At 47.8% G+C, this 23,333-nt stretch overlaps 2 protein-coding genes across 7 annotated transcripts in view; one reads left to right on the forward strand and one right to left on the reverse strand.

Moving 5' to 3' along the window:
* Positions 1-922: 922 nt before the first annotated feature.
* On the reverse strand, positions 923-9,222 carry TRMT5 (tRNA methyltransferase 5). 2 transcript variants are annotated; one of them, XM_053402752.1, is made up of 5 exons: positions 9,122-9,222; positions 4,885-5,540; positions 4,330-4,457; positions 2,837-3,482; positions 923-1,217 (listed from the first exon to the last, which is right to left on the reverse strand). In XM_053402752.1, exons 1-5 carry the CDS (start codon positions 9,124-9,126, stop codon positions 1,132-1,134), a joined length of 1,521 nt encoding a protein of 506 aa, XP_053258727.1. In that variant the 5' UTR covers positions 9,127-9,222; the 3' UTR covers positions 923-1,131. The 2 variants fall into 2 exon arrangements, with proteins under 2 accessions (XP_053258727.1, XP_053258651.1); XM_053402676.1 differs by lacking the exon at positions 9,122-9,222 and adding an exon at positions 8,959-9,024.
* Positions 9,223-9,275: 53 nt separating this feature from the next.
* SLC38A6 (solute carrier family 38 member 6) overlaps positions 9,276-23,333 on the forward strand; it is a 61,153-nt gene continuing 47,095 nt past the window's right edge. For 3 of the 5 annotated variants that reach the window (XM_053403123.1, XM_053402887.1, XM_053403036.1), the window contains exons 1-3: positions 9,316-9,438; positions 12,616-12,746; positions 21,566-21,639. In XM_053403123.1, coding sequence (XP_053259098.1) covers positions 9,316-9,438; positions 12,616-12,746; positions 21,566-21,639 — 328 coding nt within the window. Of the gene's footprint in view, positions 9,439-12,615; positions 12,747-21,565; positions 21,640-23,333 lie in introns of all 5 variants that reach the window. The other 2 variants (XM_053403213.1, XM_053402955.1) reach the window with 2 other exon arrangements.

Below are 23,333 nucleotides of genomic sequence, written 5' to 3' on the forward strand. Positions count from 1 at the left end.
AAATGACTTTTACAGCCTGCTTTCTCCCCACAAAAACCTCAAAAGTGGCTTGCTCAAAAATAAAATTCACTAATAAAAATAACTATATTTAAAATATAAAACACAGCAGCATTAATATCAACATTTAAAAATAATAATTTCACAGTGCTCTCTGAAACAAAATAAAAAGGTGGGGAGAGAGAGACTTTCTGTATCTATCTAAAGATGGGAAGGGAAATATGTGGATAAATTTCCCAGAGAAAATTCCAGTGTTATAGTGCCACTGTCAACCAGGCTCTGTTGCTAGTACCCAGCTATCAAATATCTGCTAACAAAGGGCTAGAGAGCAGGTCCTCTGATGCCAAGCTGAAGACCCAGGCAGGTTCATATAGTTCAAGGTGGTCCTTTAAAAAATCTGGTTCTGGGTCATTAGAGGGCTTTAAAGGCTTACAGCAGCACTTCCACACTGTGTGTGATGCGGAGAGAACCGGTTGGCTTGGGTAGGTCTGGGTTGCAGAAGTAGACCCAGAATGTGTTTCTGTCATGATTCAAACATGGGCAGGGCTGGAATCCGGAGTCAGCTTTAGTTGCACTCTTTCTGTAGTCTATATCCCAGCTGGGAGCCCACTGCCAATTCCTGATGCTCTCTTGACCTGCTGCTGTCGCCACCTTTTTGTCACCTGCTCATCTAGCATGAACACAGTGATGGCCTGGGTTTCACCTCATAAGAGAACCTGTGCAGGAGGTGGTCAGTCTAAAAACATGTTCATCTGTTTATTCAGTTTATACCCTGCCTTTCCTACCAAAGACACATACTGTTTCACCTGGTTCCTTTAACCTCTCACCTCAGTTTCTCATTGGCTGGGGAATGTCTGCACGCAACCTAAACAGAAGATGCTACCAAGTGTGGCAAAATAAACATTTAATATTCTTTTTTTTAAAAAAAAATAATGTACCCCATCCAACTGTTACAGAATTAAAAAGAAGCAAAGATGATCAGGGCATAATCAGCACAGCAGCTGTTAATACCATTTTTCAGAGGCTGTCCTTACAAGTTCTGATGAACAAATGCAATCTGCTTGCCTCCCTTGAAAGATGGGAGTTAAAAGTTCTGCATAGACATCATTTCTGGAATGGTACCCACGAAATCTCCTAGAGCATCAGGTTATTCTTTTTTTCAAGGGGCTCTTCATTTGGACGCAGGCGTTTAGATGCTGGTTCCTGGGGATTATCTGCACCTACAAGTAAAAGATGACAGACTGTCTGAATCAATATGGCTCTGGAGGCATGTGTGGATTTCTAACAGTTTAGGGGGAGACCCTTAAGTTTTTCTCCCAGTCCCCTGCCACACAGCAGCCCCCTGACTTTCATGCAAGTGCCAGTTGCCTGCCTGTGGCTGGGCAGTTTTGTTGGCATCGCAAAACACGTCTCAAAGTGGGTTTGATGTGGCATGAAAAGCAGCCTGGTTCTGTGTGTGGCAGTGGATACACATGGTACAGCGACAGCAGGCTGTGTGATAATGTAGGCAGCACAGTCAAGAGGCTGCCTGGAGGTGGGGAAGGGTCCTAAAAAAGGAAGCTGGGGGGGGGGAGCCGGAACTAGGGAGCAAAATTAAAACCACACTTTCAAACTTGTTTCACGTAAAGCGGCTGTGGAGAAAGGAGGGGCAGGTGAGGTACAATAAAGGGACTCGGGGACAGGATGTAGAGGAATTGTAGCTCTGCCTCCATTCCCACCACAGCCTTTCTTGCTGCTCCCGAAGCTCAGGAACCCTCTGCAGTAGCAGAACTCAATGGGAGGCAAAGGGCCTGCAGTTGGAAAGCAACCACCAGTGACACCTCAATGCACACCTGCAAAGCTCTTAGGATTTGGGGTCGTCTGCAGCACAAAACTTGAGCAGGAGCAAAGCAAAAGGATTTTACTAAGCATCCCAGGCACTGACAACACACTTGCAACATGCCCTAAGACATGCAGCCGCATCACAGGTTGTGAACTTCCCACAGGGAAAACTGCACATAGGAGGTCATGTGTGAATACACACAAATTCGTTTCCCTATGTATTCATGTGCTGAGAAACCAGGGCTGGCTGCAGCTTCCCTATGCATGCACAGCAACAAAACAGTTGCATGTGCACCTGTAACACATTATTTGTTTGTGACCTTTATGCTTTTTCCTCCCTAGAAGTACAGTGGTACCTTGGGTTACATACGCTTCAGGTTACATACACTTCAGGTTACAGACTCCACTAATCCAGAAATATTACCTCGGGTTAAGGACTTTGCTTCAGGATGAGAACAGAAATCGTGCAGCGGTGGCGCAGCGGCAGCAGGAGGCCCCATTAGCTAAAGTGGTGCTTCAGGTTAAGAACAGTTTCGGGTTAAGAACGGACCTCTGGAACGAATTAAATACTTAACCCGAGGTACCACTGTACATTCCCCCTTGTCCTCCTATGCAGGTTAAGGGCCACCATTAGGGCTGGGCGATATATCGATTTATCATCAAAAACCGGTTTGAAGTCCATGTCATGAAGCCAGCCAATGCTGTTTTTGATTCCTACAGCCCTGCTAACTCTGCCTGCTCAGCTCTCCTCTGCCTCCTGCACAAATGCAGGCACCAGCAAAAACCACGATGCAGGAAAAACTGTGAAGCCAGCCAATGCTTCTGCATATCTCCATCCTTATTTCAGACATCGTGATATACTGATATATCACAGTGTTTAACTGGTGATATATCACAATGTTGAAAACCAGGTATCGCCCAGCCCTAATCCCCATTTCAATGTCCGATCTGAGGCAAAGGATTCACAGGGGACCCTAAAAGCTTGCAGTAGTCCTGCCTTTTTCTTTGACTCTATTACCTTTCAGAGAAGAGTGCGGCTTGTACAACACCTTGGATGGGAGGCTGAAGCTGATGCACATCATGTCCTTATTAGGCGCTACGTTCCTCACCAGCTCCACAGAGCAAAGGCCCTCTAAGGAGATTCCCAAGCAGGCTTCGACTCTCTCCTGAACATCTTGCGCAGGGTTGTCGTGCTTGGAAAAGCAGTAGCAGTGCACGGTGGGAAGACTGGTGCTGCCTGGCTCTCCATCCAAGAGGTGCCTGAAGACATCCAAGAATTCAACTGCCATGGCTGGCAAGTTCATGACGATGTGCAGGCAGCTGTTCCGCTCCTTCAAAGAAAGCTGTCTGGTCAGTTCTTCCTTCACTGGCTCCTCTAGGAACTGCCTGCCATCCATGTTGAAGACCTTGACTTTTCTGTCCACTTTGTTTAGCTTACAGTTGTGCTGCAGCCACTTGTACGAATCAGGGTTGAGGTCGTTTGCAAACACAATGCAGCCCTTCTTCGCTGCAGGAATCGCAAAAGGCCCCACCCCAGCAAAGACATCAAAGAGAAGGTCGCCTGGCTTGAGGAGGCCGACGATGCGCATGTGTTCTGTGCAGAGGCGGGGGTTCCAGTAAACTTTGGAGAAATCAAATTCGTACATGATATGGTGCTCCTTAACCTGCAAGAGTTCAAAATATTGGGGTGATCTCTAGCAGGCTAGAATCTCTCTGGTCCAGAATTCCCCAGTAAAGGATGCCTCACACATTTTATTTTGTATTCATGAGCTGCTTTTGAAGATAAAATACATATATGTGCATCACCTTCTATGAATGGCATCAATATCTATCCCATGAAATATCTTTTGCATATGCAAAACCTACTATCAGTGACTGAGAAATGATCATGCCCCTAGCCAAGTGTACTCCATGGGTGAAAGCTGTGATACATGTGGGTGCCATTCAGAAATGGTGCTGTATGTTTGCCTTTTCTAATCAGCAATCAGATCCCAAGTAGAAGACATACCATAAGTCCTAAATCTGTTCTGGGTCCCCCCCCCAATTCTCTAGAACATATTTGGGGACTGCATGGAAGCCGGTCTTGATGTGCAAGTGAAATTGGACAATAATTTAGTTGAATACCACCCACAGTTTCTTCAAACTAATGCACAAGACATTGTTTTCCCAAAGAAGCAAAATCAGCACCTGGTTTCTGAGCTGGTTCTAAAATTCAAGAGTTCATTAGCATCTTTGATTATGTGGTTTTTTAAAAATATTTGACCACCACTAAGCTACGTTCATCCTACCAAAGTCTTATGAACAATTGTGATTTCATTTAGGCTAGACTTGGGACATCTGGGAACACACAGAGACTGCCAAGTCTATGGAGCAAAGAGGAATAAAGAATTAATATGTCAGACTGTATCTTTCTGCAATGTCTGCTCTTTGCTTTGTCTGTTTTCTCAATGTTAGATTTTTAATCCCCCCTTTTTGTTGTTGAAAGAAAATACTATTAAAAATTCTTGGTACCTTTGTGATCATATTGGCCTCCTCTCCAGCTAATACCTCCATTTGAAAATTCCGATAAGCATTATCTATGGTATTGGTTTTATTTACAGCGCAGGTGATTCCTGGATTCTTGTCAAGGATAACTTGACCTGAAAGGCAGAGAAACGGGCTGTGAAATTTGCTTTTCAAAAAAGCAGGCATGTGATTTAAACGTCTATGATACAGACTCACAAAGAACATATAAAATATACTACACTCCATTTCCACTAGGCTGTCGCTTAATTTTTTTTAGTGAAGAAATGCTGATTGCCCTTTCCAAGGAATGTGGCACAATGCTTGCCCTCCTCCAGCCATTAATGAGTTATCAGTAGGCCTTTACAAATGGGAAAGATCATTTTTGTCTCTCCAGAATTTTTGCAACATTATAGCTTAGATCTAGTCATAGCCACTCCATGTATTTAAAGTACATTTAAATACATACTTCAGACATACTTAACCCTGCTTCAGAAAAAAATAGCTCAGTCATTTCTTAGGAAATAACCAAACAAGACTTCTCTGATGTAAGTCTTAACCTACCAATTATGTGTTTGTACGGCAGCTGATGGTCCCTCAGATTCAAGTGAATGATGTGGCCAACTCTGCTGAATGCAGTGGTCACTTCCTGACCTTCAGGAAGCACTGCCTGCAGAATTTCGTCCACCTTGAAATGGTCGTATGTCAGTTCCTGGTTATACTTGACAATCTCAGGGCTAATGTTAAAGCTCTTCAGGATCTGTTGCTCAGATTCGCCCAGGGAACAGCTGTCGGATATGGCATGAGGATCTAACAAAAGAAACTTTCTGCTTTCATCTTCTGGGTCTTCAACAACTCTTTTGAGACCTGGGCGCTTCAACAGCACTCGTTTGAGAGGCTTTTCCAGCTTGCTCAGGAGGTCTTTGTTAACCTTCACAGCTGGGATCACAACATTCCTTTTGAAAGCAGCTCGGTCAAGGGTGGTCATTCCACGGACCCTGGGATGTGGCGAATGCAGGTCAAGGTCAAATTTCTGCTCAGGTACCTCCGGCATAGTGCACAAACTATTTCTACGAGCTACTGCAAGATGTCCAGGCAACCTATTAAGAGGCTGACCGCAAAACGTCCAGACTGCTGGAAATGATGTATTTGAGGCAGTTGTTCCAAAATATTTCACTTTCAGGAGGCTAGCAGGCAAGCTGTTTAATCGCCTGAAAATCCTAGAAGGGAAATCATTCACTTTATAGACATTATGTAAGCATTCAATAAAAAAATAGGGGGGGAATGCTACAAATCCACATGTCTGTACAGTTCTCATAAAATCACTAGCACTTGTATGAGATTATTCGAAACTGTCCTACATAACCCAAAGATAACACTGATGCAGCAACGAATTAGAAGCTTGGCAGAGGAAGGAGTTTTGGGCTTGTATCCAAAGTAGTGCTATGTGAACTTTCCTAAGCACAAGGATTCCTGCTTGTGCAACAGAATATTCTCCCCATCTCCTCCTGTTTTCCCCCATACGCCACCTACAACTCTTCTAGGGGTTCCTGCAGCCCTGTGGAGCAAATCTGGTACCTGAGATTTTAGCCCTGTTATCAATGGCAGAGTGCAAACCTAACTGTGTCTAATCAAAAGTAAGACCTATTGAAATCAGTTATCCCCAAATAACTGAAGTTAGGACTGCAGCCCTGGCCCTGAAATGTATGCCATAACAGGTGAAGGCCTCACTAAACATGTGCAGAGGATCTTTCCCTCAGCAGCTGAATAACCACATCCTAAGAACCGTCAGCCTTATCCTTGTACTAAGTAAAGTAAGAAGGTGCCTCTGGTCACAAACACAGGGATCTTTAATTTGGGCAATAGGCCTCCTGGATGGTTAGAAAATAAAACTTCCAAATAGCTTTGTGTTTCACCGAGTTTCTTTTTAAAGCAAAACTTGATTTAAGGAACACGAGAAGAGCCCTCCTGTATCTGTCCAAAACCACACATCCCTTTTCACACAGTGGCCAACCAGATGTTTTTGACATGCCCACAGATAGGGTAGAAAGGCAAAAGCCTTACCTACTCTGTCCACACCTTGCAACATTCAGATGTGTATATACACTCACTTCCTACAAACCGGTTTGTGAACTTCATGCAGGTAGCCCACAGAATGTCGATGGATTTGTGGTTGAAAATGCATTAAATATTCACATGGATTCACATGGATTTTAATTGTTTTTCTGTTTCTTTTTAAATATATTTTATTGTATTGCAATTCTATGAAATATTTTGATTGTGTGATTTGGGTTTAATTTGGAGATTGTTTTCCCACACACACAACTGTTCTGTCGCTGGTTATCTCCTTGGGAAATGAAATGGGGTAGATGGGTATTTTAAGTAAACAAACTCCTAAGAGAAGATCAGGCGTAGAAAAACAAGTTATGTGAGGGAAAATGGAAACAATTGGGTATGTTTAGCCTGGAGATGAGAAGACTGAGAGAGAATGGGCCAGCACTCTTCAAAAGTTGGCCATATAGGAGAAGGCAAAGAACTTAGGTCACATGCACATCATAGATTTAAGACATTATTTATACCACTTCAACCACCACAGCTTCCTCCCAAAGAATTATGGGAGCCGTAGTTTGTTAAGGGTGCTGCATATTGTAGCTGGGGTGGGGGAGAGGATAAACTATAGTTCCCAATATGGCTATATTCTTACCAATACCCTGTATCGGTAAGCTTTTTATGTCTGATGTTTCGCTGTTTTTATTACTACAGTAATAAAAAGTTAGAAGAAGTTAATCCATTCCGGGAGTCCATTCGACTCCCAAAACCATTCAAAAACCAAGGCGTGACCTCTGATTGGCTGCAGGAGCTTCCTGCACTCAAGTGGAAACCGTGTTGGACGTTCAGCTTCTGAAAAACATTCACAAACCGGAACACTTAGTTCCGGGTTTGCGGTGTTTGGGAGCCGATTTGTCTGACAACTAAGCCGTTTTAGAACCAAGGTACCACTGTATTCTGTTTATTTTTATTCTGTTGGAAGCCACCCATAGGGATATAAGCAATATATTATTATTACAGTGGTACCTCGGGTTACATACGCTTCAGGTTACATACGCTTCAGGTTACAGACTCCGCTAACCCAGAAATATTAACTCGGGTTAAGAACTTTGCTTCAGGATGAGAACCGAAGTCGTGCAGCAGCGGCCTGGCGGCAGCAGGAGGCCCTATTAGCTAAAGTGGTGCTTCAGGTTAAGAACAGACCTCCAGAACAAATTAAGTTCTTAACCCGAGGTACCACTGTATTATTATTATTATTATTATTATTATTATTATTATTAATAATAATATTATTCCTCCAGGATCGAAGGCAGTATGATTCTGAACACTAGTTGCTGAAAATGTCAAGTGGGGAGTGTGTTGTTTCACTCAGGTCCTCCACTCTGGCTTTTCACAGGCATCTGGTCGGCCATTTTTTTGAGAACAGGGATGCTGGATCTAGATGGGCCTTTGGCCTGATCCAGAAGGGCTCTTCTTTTCTTCTTACCTTAAGTTGCAGAAGGATAATATCTTTTTGCCTGCACATTACATGAAACACCTTGAGGCCAATAGCAAGTTGTGGCAATGCAGCCAATTCAGCCTAGAAGGTCGCTGGGCTTCTCCCTGGCTTGGGATCTTCAACCTTCAACCAACGTTTAAATTTTTTTGTATTAATATTATCTTTTGACAATATGTAGCAAAACCCATTATACATCATATAATGGGCAATCCAGTCAGATGGGTGGGGCAATAATAATAATAATTTTTTAAAAAATATTTGCTTCTCATGCAAAAAAAGAGTGTGTAATAAAAAGAAGAAAAAGCAGAAAAGAAAAACAAAACAAGGACCTATTTATTAAATGGGGGAACATAACAGCCAAAGTCAATTTAGGTTGCCTTGGGCGAGATAAAGTGACAAACACATTTAATAAATAATAATAGTGACAACTGTTCTGGAGGCTAGGACCTGAGCCAACAGTTTCAAGTTAAAATAAATGAGATTCTGACTAAACATCAGGAAGAACTTTCTGACGGTAAGAGCTCCCTCAGGCAATCTCCTTCCTTGGAAGTTTTCAAACAGAGCTCAGGTGGGGCATCTGTCACGGATAATCTAGCTGAGATACCTGCATTGCTGGGGGTTGGACTAGATGTCCCTCTGGGTCCCTCCCAACTCTGCGAATCTATGAACTCCGCGTTTCATTAATATATCTTTGCAACCATCACCAGCGCTCTAAAAGATGTCCCAATGCCTCTTCACTACACCACAGATCAGCGTTTCCCAAACTTGAGGCTCCAGCATCTTGTTGGTTTTTTGGACTACAACTCCCATGATCCTTAGCCAGCAGGGCCAGTAAGCCAGGGACGATGGGAATGGTAGTCCAAACAAAAAACACAACCCCAGTTTGGGGAAACCCTGCAATAGGCGATGAGACTAAGGCCTGCTAGGGGTGTTCTCGCCCTGCGGTTGCTGCGCGGAGCAGAGGCCTAGCTGACCTACAAGAAGAAAGGCCCTTCTTCCTCCACGCTGCAGGGACGCGTGCCTCTGAGCGCGCGCAGAGTGCATTTGCCTAGTCAGACGAGGGAAGGAAGAAATAAAATTAATATTTATACGCCGGTCCATCTGGCTGGATTTCCGCAGCGGCCTCCATAAAAACAATAAAAAGTCAAGTATTAAAACCAAGCCCAAACCGGCTCCCCACACCCCCCCCCAGCCCCCGTTGGAAGCGGCGGGGAGCCCCCAGCCCCTCATTTTTAAAAAAACGGGGCGCCTCACCTCATGCCGGCCTCTCGCCGCGCCGCATTTCCCCTCAGCTCGCCGAGGCCCAGCCTCCCCGCCCAAGCGCCGCCCTCGAGTAGCGCGCTCCGCCCTGTTTCCTCTCAGCGCCCGCCGGCTCCTCCCCGGCCCTGAGGACGGGGCTTCGGTCGGCCTCCCGCCGCTCTTGGGACTTCTCCGCTCCCTTCGCCGCCATGGAGGAGCCGCGGCTCGTCGGCAGCGTCAACTGCGAGCCGCGGGGATGGTACTTGTCGGCGCAGGAGCTGGAGGACGGAGCGCCGCTCCTGCCGCCGCCGCCGCCCCCGGGCAGGGTGTGTGTGGGGCTGGGGCGGTGGGGGGCGAGAGGGGAGGCGGTGGGGCCGGGCTCCCCCGAGTTGTAGGGCGGCTCCTCGCTCAGCCCCGCAGAGCAGGGCGGGTTGGCGCGTCCCGCTTTCAAATCCCCTCACAGTGAGGGGTGCTAAAAAGAAGAAGCAGCTGTAACATGGCTTGGGGATTCAAAAGATATTTCGATAATAGTAATAATAATAATAATTTATACCCCGCCCATCTGGCTGGCTTTCCCAGTTTGGCTTGGCTTGGTGAGTAAAACGTGTGCGAAATTGCCATAGAAATCATTAATGACTGCCAAGTCCTTGCAGATCTAAATCAGTGCTATTTGTATTATTGGCTTCCCCCGCCCCCCCATAATTTTTATTAAATGTTCTGTTTTACAATTTAGAATACTCATTTAAACAACCTTAAAATATCAATGACTTCCCTTCTTCTCTTTCCATGGTTCATTTTGCGTAACAAACCCCTGCATATTTTATATAAACTAAATATTCCATTATTATATCCATGAAAACGTATTTACGCTGTTGAATTTATCTTCATGCTGGCAACAACCCTGTTGTTAGGCTAAGAGAGGGAGGGTGACCTCCAAATTGCTGAGTTGGGCATCATGGCTGAGTAAGGATTTGAAACCACTTCTTCTTTGAACACTTTTTCAGTTTTCAAAATCGGAAGCCATGTAGTTTGGGCACAAAGATTTTCCCAGCTCAGCATTTTACGTCTCGCTTTGCACAGCACCATAACATATACTCATGGTACTTCTCATTCCATGATATTTAGCCATATATTCAAAAGATATTCCCCATGTTGCCTGGCTGCTAATGAAACCTATAGGAAGTGGACAGACTACAGCGGATGCTCAGGTTGCGAATGTGATCCGTGCGGGAGGCACGTTCGCAAACCGTAGTGCCGTGTTTGCGCACGCGCGGGTTGCGATTCAGCGCTTCTGCGCATGCGCAGAGCGCTATTTAGTGTTTCTGCACATGTGCGAGCACCGAAACCTGGAAGTAACCTGTTCCGGTACTTCCGGGTTTGGCGCAGCGTGCAACCCGAAAACATGGAACCAGAAGCGTCTGTAACCCGAGGTATGACTGTACATCATTTACCCCTGATGACGCTCCCAGGTCTGTGTTGCATTTCCACAGCTCCACGAGGCTCCCAGCACACCTTGCTCACAGCCCCACGGGCAAAGTGGCATTTCCTAGTGCCGTAGAAGCACACAGCACAGACCCATGAAACTTTGCAACCCTAGGAAGCCTTGTTGAATGCATACACTGCCACCCTTGAAACATCGTAGTGAAGTTAGCCCTAATACTGTTTGTGAATTCCCCCCCCAGCCAGGCCTCGCCTTAAGCATTTTAAAACTGCATTTGGCTCTCTCATAGAACTTCACAACCCCATAGAAGCCACAGAATGGACACATACTCCTCTATCTTTCAGCTTGGTGGCACAGAAGTTCCTCACGTGGGTTTGAAGACTCGGCCCCATAGAGTCCTGTAGAATGGACCCACATACTTTCCCAAGCCGCCGGTGTTATTTGTAACACAATTGCATCTCCATAGGGCCTCACAGCACCAACATCATCGCACAGGGCATGCCCATGTTCAAATGCTTTTTGCAACCTTTGGAAGTCACCTGTCCCCCCAGAAGGCCCCATAGTACAATGTCTCTCTCTCTCTCTCTCACCCCCCCCCCCAATTATATACAGGTCATGGCACACAGTCCTCTTATAAATGAGATTGTCCACTACATTCTTTAGAAAAAGTGTTGTAGAACAGGTTTCTCCGCCCATTTGTTTTGTTCCATCCCACTTCTCACAATCTCATAGTTCCAGAATTTAGCATTACTCCTACAGCTGTAGTGGTGGTCCTGGGAATCCATCTTGACCCACCAAAGATGGTTCTTCCAGCCCTAGAAATCTGTGGACTGGATATTAATTCCACAGGGTCCCTGTTGGATAGAAAAGATACTTGCATTGGTGTTGGGGAGAGGAAAGCGAGAATAATGCAACCCTCCCTGTTTCTACTCAAAAGTAAGTCTCATTGAATTCAGTGGGGCTTACTCTCAGGTAAGTGGGGTTAGGATTGCAGCCCAAATCAAAGAGCATGTATACCTCTTATGTCTCACAGGTTCTGGATGCCTTTTAAATAGACAAAATCATAACGTAGTAAATGAACTAAAAGCAACAACAGCCATCCTCTAAGCACCGTAGCATTCCTCCCCAAAAATTCACTACTGTAAAACTATCAGTGACTCTCCCCATAGACTGTGAGAGTATTCAACTAGACTAGAGATCCACTAACTCTACCAGTAATGTTATTAAGTTTGAGTTTTAGTAGATGGAACAGTGTTGGCTCTGGTACAGTCTTTTGCAGGCATGACCTGGCTTCGTTTTCTGTTTTTATTGCCACTTTTGAGACCAAGGAAAAAAATAAAGTTGGAAAGCTCACATTTTGATTACGTATTTCATAAGTTCTGGCTCTAAGAAGTCCCTAAACTTACAGTACTTGGTTAAAAAAGAAATCGAGTTAGAAAACCTAATGAGGCTGAGATTTCCACCCTCATAGCCATGTCAAATCTAAAAAAACAAATAAATTACGACATTTTTCTTTTTACTGGCTAGATGAACAGTTATTAGAATTTGGTCTTCCCTGATTCATCTCTAGTAACTGTTAGGTTTTAAATAATTTTTGTATGTTCAAACTCAGACCTTTAACTAACCAACTAACTAACTGCATATACTCTCTTCGGTGCCTGCTAAAACATTCATGTTTAGACAAGCCTACCCAGGTGTTTTAAAAGTTGAGGTAATTTTTAAAATCTATTTTAATACAGTATTTTAACATTCGTATGATTTTAGGCGTGGTTGCAGTTTTTTCTTGATTTTACTGTTTTACCTTTTTGTAAACTTCTTTGAGCCCCCCCCCCAATCAAGCAGTGTATAAATTTTATGAAATTTATAAAATAAAAATATAATAAATATTAAATAAATAAATATACTGCTTGACTGTAATAAAACTTCTGAGTGGATTGTCAGCGGTAGTCGAGAGTCTTTGTCTATGAATTAAATTACTTTTCCACTCCCATTTGCGTTGGGCTTGTGTGATTGCTTTTGCCCAGATGAAGAATTCACAGTGTTAACAATCTGGTTCTGTCATTTACAGACATTTTTGAACCAGACATCGTCTGGGGCTTCCTTTGGCTTCTCGGTATTTAATTTAATGAATGCTATCATGGGCAGTGGGATACTCGGATTGGCATATGCCATGGCTAAGACGGGAATCCTTGGATTTAGGTAAGTTTTGTGTGTGTCAATTATATTTCATATTATATTGTACTATATTTTCAAGTAGCGTGTAAGAGTTTTATATAGTTAAACCTCAGTTGTCAAACGTAATCCGTTCTGGAAGCCTGTTCGTCTTCCGAAATGTTCAACAACCGATGCACGGCTTCCGATTGGCTGTAAGAGCTTCTTGCAGTCAAGTGGAAGCCGCGTTGGACGTTTGGCTTCTGAAAAATGTTAGAAAACCGGAGCATTTACTTCTGGGTTTTCTATGTTCAGGAGCCGAAATGTTCCAAAATGGAGGTGTTCGGGAACTGAGGTTAGTAATGCTATAAATTAAGACTTATAGTTCTAGATTAATTAATATCAATGCTGTATTTTTATAGTCAGAAATATACTATGTGATACTAAAAAAGTTAAAGTAAGCTTCAAAAATACCATATAACATGGGGGAGGGGAATGCAATTGTGCTAAAATCTCAACTTTCCTCAGTGTGCCACCCTTGTCTGCTTGGTCTATCCATGCGGCAGTATGAAAATTGCAGAATCCTTTTTGAATTATATTTTTATTGGTTTACAAATACAAAAAAAAGAAAACAAAGTTGTACATTCAAACTTCTTAATTACCTCTTAATTCCATTTTCCCCCTCAATTTGTCTGAACTTCCTTCATTTTATAACTTTTAACACAATCCTACTTATTGTTATTTATTCTGGTAGCTTCAATTTCATTGTTTATACTTATTATTAGATTTTCACATCACAGAGCTTCCTTAAAACTTACAAACGTAATCTGGTTATCACTTAGTTTTTGCAAATAAACTTCTCCCAATCTTCTGTAAATCTTTGATCTCGTCGATTCCGAATTCTTCCTGTCATTCTGTGAAATTGCAGAATCCTGGGGTGGTAGATTGGACAGTACCACTTCAAATGCCAGGTTTGGGCGACAGCAGTGCTTGGTAGGGTGCCGCAGGTAGGGTGGCCCCAGGAACAGACCACCACCATTTGACAAATAGTGCAGTTATCTATTGTGATGTGTTAATAAATTTGCAAGCCATACCTCACTATTTCTGGCTCAGAAACCCGAACTGGGGTGATTCACATTGAACTGGTCCACACATAACATGGCGTGGCAACCAAACTGTGGCTTGGCATCATGTGTGAACGCTGCTGTCAGCGCTGCCCAAGGTCCCAGCTCACACAAGACCAACGCTGCTTCTTGCATAAGTTTAAAAGTCTTTATTGAAGTTCAGTCTCATTTCCAGACGTGCAGCGCGCAACGCTACATCTATCCGTCAGACCGCAGAAGTCCCATCTGAATCTCCGCCCCCCTGACACCAGCTTAAGATTCTAGCTTTACTCCACCTTTTCCTCTGTTCCTTCTTTCTCTGGGTCCTTCTGCTAGTCGGAGTCTCTGCCCTCCGAGATTCTTCTGACGCTGATTCTCCCGACTCCTCCCCCCCCTCTTTCGGGCTTTAGGACCTGGCTCCCAATCCGGGTTTTCTGCTGTCCCGCGCTCCTCCACATTTGAACTTGGCGCGCGCGCGCAGCCTCCCACTTTCCTTCTGACCGTTACACTTGTGTCACTGCTCCCCCTTTCGGGGAGGCTAGCTGGACCTGGCCTTCCCTCCTTCTCCCCACTTCCCGATGGAGGAGAAGATGGTCCTGACTCACGTGACTCTTCCCCCCCACTGTGCTCTGGTGGGGAAACTGGCCCTACTCCTCCGCTACTCCTTTGGGACTCCCCTCTGGTTCCTTGTTTATGGATCGTCCCCTCTGGGATTCGCCTCGCCCTTACCATAGGCGCCCTCTCCTGGGAATCTTCTGATTCGCTGGAGAAGCTCATGGAATCTCTCGGTCCACTGTCATATTCCCCTACGCTCCCCTCTGATTCCTCTCCTCCGCTCTCTATCTGCTCTCTCCCCTGCTCTTCTGCTCCTGAGCCTCTGACATCCATCCCCCCCTCGAAGCCCCCCCTTCCCCCCTCCCCCTCTTCGGGTGTGGGTTCCAGGTGCTCCAGCGCTGGGGGTGTGAGTGCTGGCTTCTGTTCTCTCCCCCTGGTGTGCAACCGGCCCGCGGGATCAGGCCCCCCCACGATGGGTTCGTCGACGTCGACTTCCCCTGCTTCCATTTCTCTGCTGTCGTGCTCAAAACCAAGATCCTCCCCCCACACGTCCATGTCCTCCTCTCCACCCGGTCCCTCGGGTGAGGCTGTGTGCAAGGGCCCCCTCAGCAGTTCCCTGCTCCACCCCACTTCTGGTTGAGTGTCCCACCAATAGGAGCGGTCCGTGGCAAACCCCGAGAGCGACCCCTCCGGGGAGCTCATCCCCGGCGTCGGCTCCTCATCTGAGGAGAAACCTTGGAACGTGCTGGCTGACAGTGTGGGTGTGAAAAGCCAGTCGTCGAAATACTCCGCCGGCATGGGTCTGTGTGGGAAGATCGAATGGAACTCGTCTTTGAGATAGTGCTCCTCCACGGCGTAGCAAGGCACCCACTCGTTGGCGCTGGCCGGAGTACCCTCCCTGGCGAGGAGATATTCAACTCCCTCTTCCCCCCATCTGGAGTCCAAAATCTCTGTGACCTCGTTGAGTGGCGTCGCCCTCTGTGGTCCCTCCCCTGTTGGCGATGGGCTACGTGGAGCTGGTGCGTTCCCTGGCGCCTGAAACCTGTGGGGCGCCTTGTAAGGCGTGAGCACTGACCTGTGAAAGACTGGGTGCATTCTGGAGCCCTCCGGGAGTGTCAACCGGTAGGCCACTGGATTGATTTGTGCCGCGACCTGGTAAGGTCCCAGCTGCTTGTGTCCTAGCTTCCTCTTAGCTAGCGTTCTGGCCGGCACTGCCTGAGCTGCTAACCAGACCCAGTCCCCTACCTGTATGTCTTCCCCAACCCTCCTGTGCCTGTCTGCCTGCATCTTGTAGGCGTGTTTCGCGAGTTCCAAGTGCCTTCGGAGTTGCTCATGGACCTCCTGTAACTCTGCGGCTAAGTGCTCTGCCCCCCGTGGCTCCCCCTCTGCCTCGGTCTCCAACCCCGGGAAGGTTCTGGGGTGGCGCCCATTGTTGGCGAAGAACGGTGTCACCCCTGTAGACCCGTGCTTCGTGTTGTTGTAGGCAAACTCGGCTAGCGGTAGGTAGTCCACCCAGGTCGAGGGCTGTTGATTGGCATAGCATCGCAGGTACTGCTGCATGATGGCGTTGACCCTCTCCGCTTGTCCGTTGGTCTGCGGGTGTCGTGCCGACGCTAAGTTGATCTTGACGTTCAGGATGCCCAGCAGCTTCTGCCAAAAGTTCGAGATGAATTGGCGACCCCGGTCGGACAGGATGGACCGCGGCAGGCCGTGAGCTTTGAAAACGTGGTCTATGAACAGCTTGGCGGTCTGTTCCGCTGTGGCCACCTTCGCGCACGGAATGAAATGCGCCATCTTGGTGAAGAGGTCTACGACCACGAGTACCGCTGTTTTGCCGCGCGAACTGGGCAGATCTGTAACAAAGTCCAGGGCCACTTTCTCCCATGGTTCGAGCGGCGTCTGCAGCGGTTCCAGCAGACCCGCCGGCTTCCTGTGTACTGGCTTGGCCCTTTGGCAGGTGTCACACCTGGAAACGTAATCTGCAACTTCTCCCCGCACCTTGGGCCACCAAAAGTCCCTGGTGACTAATTCCGCCGTCTTGTCCTTGCCGAAGTGCCCAGCGCTGGGCGCGTCGTGCAGCTGCTGCAAGACTCTCGCGCGAAGGTCGTCTCCCGGTACGTAGAGAGCCCCTTTGCGGAGGAGTAGTCCGTCGCGTATCTGGAACTCGTCGTCCCTCGCTGTGCCGTTTCGCACCTCCTCCATCTTGGATTGCGCAAACGAATCCGCCTGTAGCGCACGACGGACTGCGTCCAGGTCCACTGCGGCTGAAGCGCACGCCCACACCTCTGGTGCGAAAATGTGTTTGGCCGCTGCCGGTGCCGCTTCCTCGAGATACTGCGGCTTCCTGGATAGCGCATCCGCCATGACGTTGTTGTCTCCCGGGATGTATTCTATCCGGAAATCGAAATCTGCAAAGAACTCCGCCCAGCGGATGTGTCTCTGGTTCAGGAACTTCGCCGTGCGCCAGTACTCCAGGTTCTTGTGGTCCGTGCGAACCTGCACTGTGTGTCTGGCTCCGACGAGGAAGTGCCGCCACGCCTTGAAAGCAGCATGAATGGCCAGCAACTCCCTGTCCCAGATGGTGTAGTTCTGCTCCGACGTGCTGAGCTTCCTGGAGTAGAATGCGCACGGTCTCCAGTCCCCTTGCGGATCTTGCTGCAACAGGACCGCCCCCACCGCTCTGTCCGAGGCGTCCGTTTCAACCCTCATCGGTTTGCTGGGGTTTACGTGTAGCAGCTGTTCTTCGGACGCGAAGAGACGCTTGAGCCTCCGAAAGGACTGCTCCGCCTGGTCCGTCCAGGTGAACTTCTTCTTCTTGGAGCTGAGGGTGTCCGTGATGGCTGCTGTCTCCTTCGCGAACCCCTTGATGAACTTGCGATAAAAGTTGGCGAAACCGACGAACTTCTGGACCTCCTTCCGGTTGCGCGGGCTCTTCCAGTCCAACACTGAGCGGACCTTGGCGCTGTCCATGGCAAGTCCCTTGTCGGACAGCTTGTAGCCCAGGAAATCCACCTCTGTCGTGTCGAACTGGCACTTCTCCAGTTTGGCGTAAAGTCTGTGCTCCCGTAGTCTTTGCAGGACCTCCTTGACGTCCTCCTCGTGCGCCTCCTGCGAGTCCGAAAAGATCAGGATATCATCTAAGAAGCAGACGCACTTCTTGTAGAGGAGTCCCGCTAGCACGTGGTGCATGAAAGCTTGGAAACAATGGGAGCCATTTTGGAGACCAAACGGCATGACTCTGTATTCATAGGTTCCTAAAGGCGTAAACATGGCTGTCTTCCACTCGTCGCCCTCCCGCATGCGTATAAGGTTGTAGGCCCCTCGTAGATCCAACTTGGTGAAGATCCGCCCCTTCCTCACCGTCGCGAGCAGGTCGTCAATTTTGGGCATGGGGAATGCTGTGGGCTTTGTCCTGGAATTGATGATTCTATAATCCACTATGAGCCTCCGTTCGGGCGTGTCTCTCTTCTTCACGAAAAACACGGGACTGCCCCCCACTGCTTTGGATTCCCGGATGAATCCCCGCTTCAAATTGCGATCTATGAACTCCCTGAGTTCTTGCATTTCGTCTTCAGACATGGAGTACAGTTTCCCAGTCGGCAGCGTCGCCCCTGGCAGGAGGTCAATCTTGCAGTCGTAGGGTCTGTGGGGAGGCAGCTTGTCTGCTTCCTTCTCGCAGAAGACTTCCAAAAAGGCCTTGTACTTGTTGGGCACCGCTTGCACCATGCCTAGGTGTAGCTGCGGTGCATCCTCTTGCCCCTCCTCTTCCTGGCAGGTCTGGATGCAATGCGCTGCGCAGTAGGAAGAGCAGAAGGTCAATTGCCGCTGGTACCACGCTAATGCCGGGCTGTGCCTATCCAGCCAACTCATGCCCAACACTATGGGCGTGTCCGACAGGTGAGTGACGTTGAAACTGATGACTTCACGGTGGTTCCCAATTTGCATCACCAGAGGCGGTGTCTGCTGTACCACCTCTCCTCCCAGTATCTTCCTGCCATCTACTGTGACAACATTTAGGGGCGTCGTGGCTGGCAGGAGTGCTATGCGATGCTGCTTGACGAAGTCCAACCCTACAAAGTCTGCGTTGCTACCAGAGTCAATGGTAATAGGGACCTCCAGGGTGAGCCCATCGGGCAGCTGGAGCGATGCAGTGAGTTGCACCACTGGTTTGGGTGGGAGGGGGTCCGTGGGCTGCAAAATCTCTGGGGACTGCTTCACTGACTCGCCTGGTTGAGCCCCAGTGCCTCTGTCTCCAACCAGGCTCCTCCGTTTCCCTGGGGCTGCTCCTCCTGCTGAATTGCTCCTTTAACAGTTGCTGAGGCTGCAGTGTGCTTCTGGAGCCTCTGGGGACACTCTTTGGCCATGTGCAGTGCACTGTCGCAGATGTAACACTTCCTGCTCCCTCTAGGAGCCTTCGCCTTGACTGCTCCTGGTGTTTGGGCTCTGCTTGCTGTCTGAGCCCTTGCACCTCCGATTTCCATTGGCTCCTCCCCCCTCATCAGAGCAGGCGTGGACTGAGCGCGCTCTGTCTCTCTGGGTAGGAAGGGAGTCGTTCTAACTGACGTGTTTGCTCTTCCCCCCTGCTCCCTGCTCCACGGGCGTTCTTCCAGGCGCACCCCAATTGCGAGCGCCCTTTGGACAACTTCTGTTGTATTTTGGGGTCTCTCTCCCCTCGCCAGCTCATCTTTCACGGCTCCATTCAGCCCCTCCCAGAACAGATCCCTGACGGCAGCTGAGTCCTTCTGCCAGCCCAGCACATTTACTAACCCAAAAAAGCGGGAATGATACTGGCGCACTGGCGCTTTTCCTTGCCGCAATCCATGCATTTCCCTTCTAGCGACATCCACATCCACCATTGATTTAAAGCAAGCGTCCATGGCTCCAATAAAGGCGCTTGAATCTTTGAGGGCGGGGTCATTTTCGCGTAACAAGGTTCGCAGCCACGACTTAGCTTCCCCATGCAGATGAGTGATTATGAAACCCACTTTCTCCTCCTCATCTCTAAAATCTTTCCGAAGCAAATTGAGCGCGAAAACTACTTCTGCTCTGAAGTTAGGGTACTGCTGCAGGTTCCCGTCAAAATGGGTCACCAGGCTTGCCCCCCTTTTCCCGAGGGCAACTCCCTCCGGCTTGGCTCCCAGCTGCCCCTCCTTTCCCCATTTGTCCCACCTGGCTTGCAGATCCTGGCAGAGCGCAGCTGTTTCTCCTTCTTTTTTCTTAGACGCAGCCAATTCTGCGTAGAGCGTTGACACCGCTTCCTGCAATTGCTTGATTTTTTCCTCTGTAGTCATCTTTGCCTATCTTCGTGAGCTTGCAGAGTTTTTAAGAGATGGGACTTACTGTCAGCGCTGCCCAAGGTCCCAGCTCACACAAGACCAACGCTGCTTCTTGCTCAAGTTTAAAAGTCTTTATTGAAGTTCAGTCTCATTTCCAGACGTGCAGCGCGCAACGCTACATCTATCCGTCAGACCGCAGAAGTCCCATCTGAATCTCCGCCCCCCTGACACCAGCTTAAGATTCTAGCTTTACTCCACCTTTTCCTCTGTTCCTTCTTTCTCTGGGTCCTTCTGCTAGTCGGAGTCTCTGCCCTCCGAGATTCTTCTGACGCTGATTCTCCCGACTCCTCCCCCCCCCTCTTTCGGGCTTTAGGACCTGGCTCCCAATCCGGGTTTTCTGCTGTCCCGCGCTCCTCCACATTTGAACTTGGCGCGCGCGCGCAGCCTCCCACTTTCCTTCTGACCGTTACACTTGTGTCACTGCTCCCCCTTTCGGGGAGGCTAGCTGGACCTGGCCTTCCCTCCTTCTCCCCACTCCCCGATGGAGGAGAAGATGGTCCTGACTCACGTGACTCTTCCCCCCCACTGTGCTCTGGTGGGGAAACTGGCCCTACTCCTCCGCTACTCCTTTGGGACTCCCCTCTGGTTCCTTGTTTATGGATCGTCCCCTCTGGGATTCGCCTCGCCCTTACCATAGGCGCCCTCTCCTGGGAATCTTCTGATTCGCTGGAGAAGCTCATGGAATCTCTCGGTCCACTGTCATATTCCCCTACGCTCCCCTCTGATTCCTCTCCTCCGCTCTCTATCTGCTCTCTCCCCTGCTCTTCTGCTCCTGAGCCTCTGACAGCTGCCCAGTGAGTTCATTATGGTTTGCTTGCTGCCAACAAACCACAGCCTGAACCCATGGTTTGTTTTTAGCTTACAAACCATGGCTTGATGTTGATAGCTCAGCATTGTGTGTGAACCCAGCACCCTTCCTCAAACTTGCTGGCCATCCCACACCGGGTGCTTAAGGTAAAGGTAAAGGGACCCCTGACCATTAGGTCCAGTCGTGACCCACTCTGGGGTTGCGGTGTTCATCTCGCTTTATTGGCCGAGGGAGCCGGCGTACAGCTTCTGGGTCATGTGGCCAGCAGGACTAAGCCGCTTCTGGTGAACCAGAGCAGCGCACAGAAACGCCATTTACCTTCCCGCTGGAGCAGTACCTATTTATCTACTTGCACTTTGACGTGCTTTCGAACTGCTAGGTTGGCAGGAGCTGGGACCGAGCAATGGGAGCTCACCCCGTCGCGGGGATTCGAACCGCCAACCTTCTGATTGGCAAGTCCTAGGCTCTGTGGTCTAGACCACAGCGCCATCCACGTCTTACCAAGCTACAAAGGCATGAGGAAAGGGCAGCTGGAAAACAAGCCAAAGATTGGCGGGGCAAGTTGTGATTTGTTGCATCATCAGCAATGTGTGGTTTAGCATTGTGTGCAAACCAGGAAATTGCAAGTGCCAGGTTTAAATAGCTGCGTCTTGTGATAGTGGTGGATCACCCAGCCAGAGTGCGATTGCTGTATTCTCTTAGGAGAGGTGCTGTTGTCATTTGCCATGAACAAACAGGCAAATACCAAATTAAATGGGTGACCCGAAACGTTCTTTAGAACGTTCTAAAGCATAGAGATGGTGAAATGGTTCAACAATTGGCCTTTTCCCCATATATAAAAAAACTCCAAATTCAATGACACAGAAAATTCAAAAGAAAAGCAGAACATGGAAAATATTGAGTAACCAACCGTGGCGTGAATTAGATTCTGCCGATGTGAACCATAAAATGAGGAAAGAACGATTTCTTCTGCTTGTTTCTGGGAAAACACAATGTATTATATATATATATATATATAAAATATATATTAAGTGTGGCCTTGATCATTCGTTTCTTCTGTCCTAGTGTGTTGCTGCTGATTGTTGCCATCCTTGCATCTTATTCTGTATTTCTCCTGCTTACTATGTGCATTCATACTGGTAAGTGAAGGCAGCACGCAGTGATTTAATCAGAGAAGCCTTTAGAATGGACAAGTTAGAAATACATTCAGAATTTGCGAAGTGCATTTCAGGGGCTAACAATCGCTGTGGCTGGTGCCGTATGAGAACCAGTGTGTCATAGTGGTTGAAGAGTTGGGCTAGAACTTGGGAAACCAGGATTCAAATCCCTACTCAGTCATGAAGCTCACTGGCAGACTTTTAGATCAGTCACCATCTCTCAGCTTAACCTACCACATGAGGTTTTGTCAGGGGAAGTCCTGTGACTTGTTATTGCAGTGATTTATCTGGTTATTGCAACATAGAGCCCTTTCCACGTTGTCCTGCCTGATAGTGAAATCACACAATTGTGTTGCGAAAGGCTTTGGGGGATATTTTTTTTTAATGTATAGCTCATTTGTGCAAAGCGCTAGCCAAGTTTCTTGGGCTTCTTTGCTGCTGTTCCCCTACTCCCCATGAACTATAAGGGTGCTCTGGAAAGGGGAAGATCAGTAGTGCTGGGCAAGCTGCTTTTAAGCTTGCCTGCCATTATTAAATGTCAGATTTAGAAACCCCTTTGTAAACCCAGGTTTTTCCAGTTTGAAAATTTCTCATTAAAAGGTAACGCTGTACTCTTTAAAAAAAATCAGTGTTTCTCGAACTTGGGTCCCCAGCTGTTGTTCGACTACAACTCCCATCACCCCCTAGCTAGCAGGAACAGTGGTCAGGGATGATGGGAGTTGTAGTCCAACAGCAGCTAGGGACCCAAGTTTATTTATTTATATTAAATTTGTAAACGACCCTGCGTCCAAAGATCTCAGGGCAGTTCACAGCATCAAAATACAAAATACATAATAAAAACAAGAACGAAAAAGGGGTGTGTGTGTACCCATGACCTCCTCTCCCACAAACAAATTTAAAAAGACATAGAATATCAACCAGCTTTTTTCTTTTGGCGGGAGGCAGGGAAAGGAATTTTTTTTGGGGAAAGGCTGCAGTGTGCTGCTTTGAATATTGCACACATCCAATTTGGTTTGAGGATCATGCCATGATTTTAAATTAAGAGTAGTGGGAATGCTAGTTCTGCGTGTTTAATTTAACAAACAGGCTTTCAGCAACTTTAGAAGCAGTAAGAGTTAGTGGTTTGGACAGTGGGGCTTCTTTGTTAACACTGCTTTTGTGCTTCTGTTCCCTCCATCCAAAGCAGAGGCACCTATGGTATTCCAAGTGTTTTAGAACTTCTAAGTAAATCACCTAGCAAATCCGACACCCCCCCCACCCCACTAATTTTTTAGTGAAAAGGGGAGGGTAGACACAGCAGTGGAAAATGCCCTGGGGGTGCCTGCAAGCCCCTGGAACTCTGAGTGTCCTCCGGGACGCGCAACTCTGGAAAAAGCATCTCCCTTCTCTTCCAGTGTGCTCCCTAGCGACATACATCATAATGATCTACAGCCATACCTCGGGTTACAGGCTCTTCAGGTTGTGTTTTTTCAGGTTATGGACCGTCAAAACCCGGAAGTACCAGAACGGGTTACTTCCAGGTTTCGGCGGTCGCGCATGCGCAGAAGCGCTAAATCGCACTTTGCGCATGCACAGACATGGGTTGCGAACGTGCATCCTGCACGGATCACATTCACAACCTGAGCGTCCACTGTATGCACACTAAGCTTCCATAACACAGCAAGGAGCATGAGACA

The sequence above is a fragment of the Podarcis raffonei genome, chromosome 1, assembly GCF_027172205.1.
Source record: "Podarcis raffonei isolate rPodRaf1 chromosome 1, rPodRaf1.pri, whole genome shotgun sequence".
In the NCBI taxonomy this organism is placed as follows: Eukaryota; Metazoa; Chordata; class Lepidosauria; order Squamata; family Lacertidae; genus Podarcis; species Podarcis raffonei.

Bases quoted from the DNA above. Each gene is read 5' to 3' on its own strand.
- TRMT5 (XM_053402676.1), bottom strand. From the start codon at position 8,996: ATGGAGGCCGCTGCGGAAATCCAGCCAGATGGACCGGC. The intron at 3,483-4,329 runs GTACCAAGAATT...GAACTCTTGCAG, and splicing joins AGGCCAATATGATCACAAAG to GTTAAGGAGCACCATATCAT. The intron at 1,218-2,836 runs GTAATAGAGTCA...TTTTACTTGTAG, and splicing joins GCCGCACTCTTCTCTGAAAG to GTGCAGATAATCCCCAGGAA.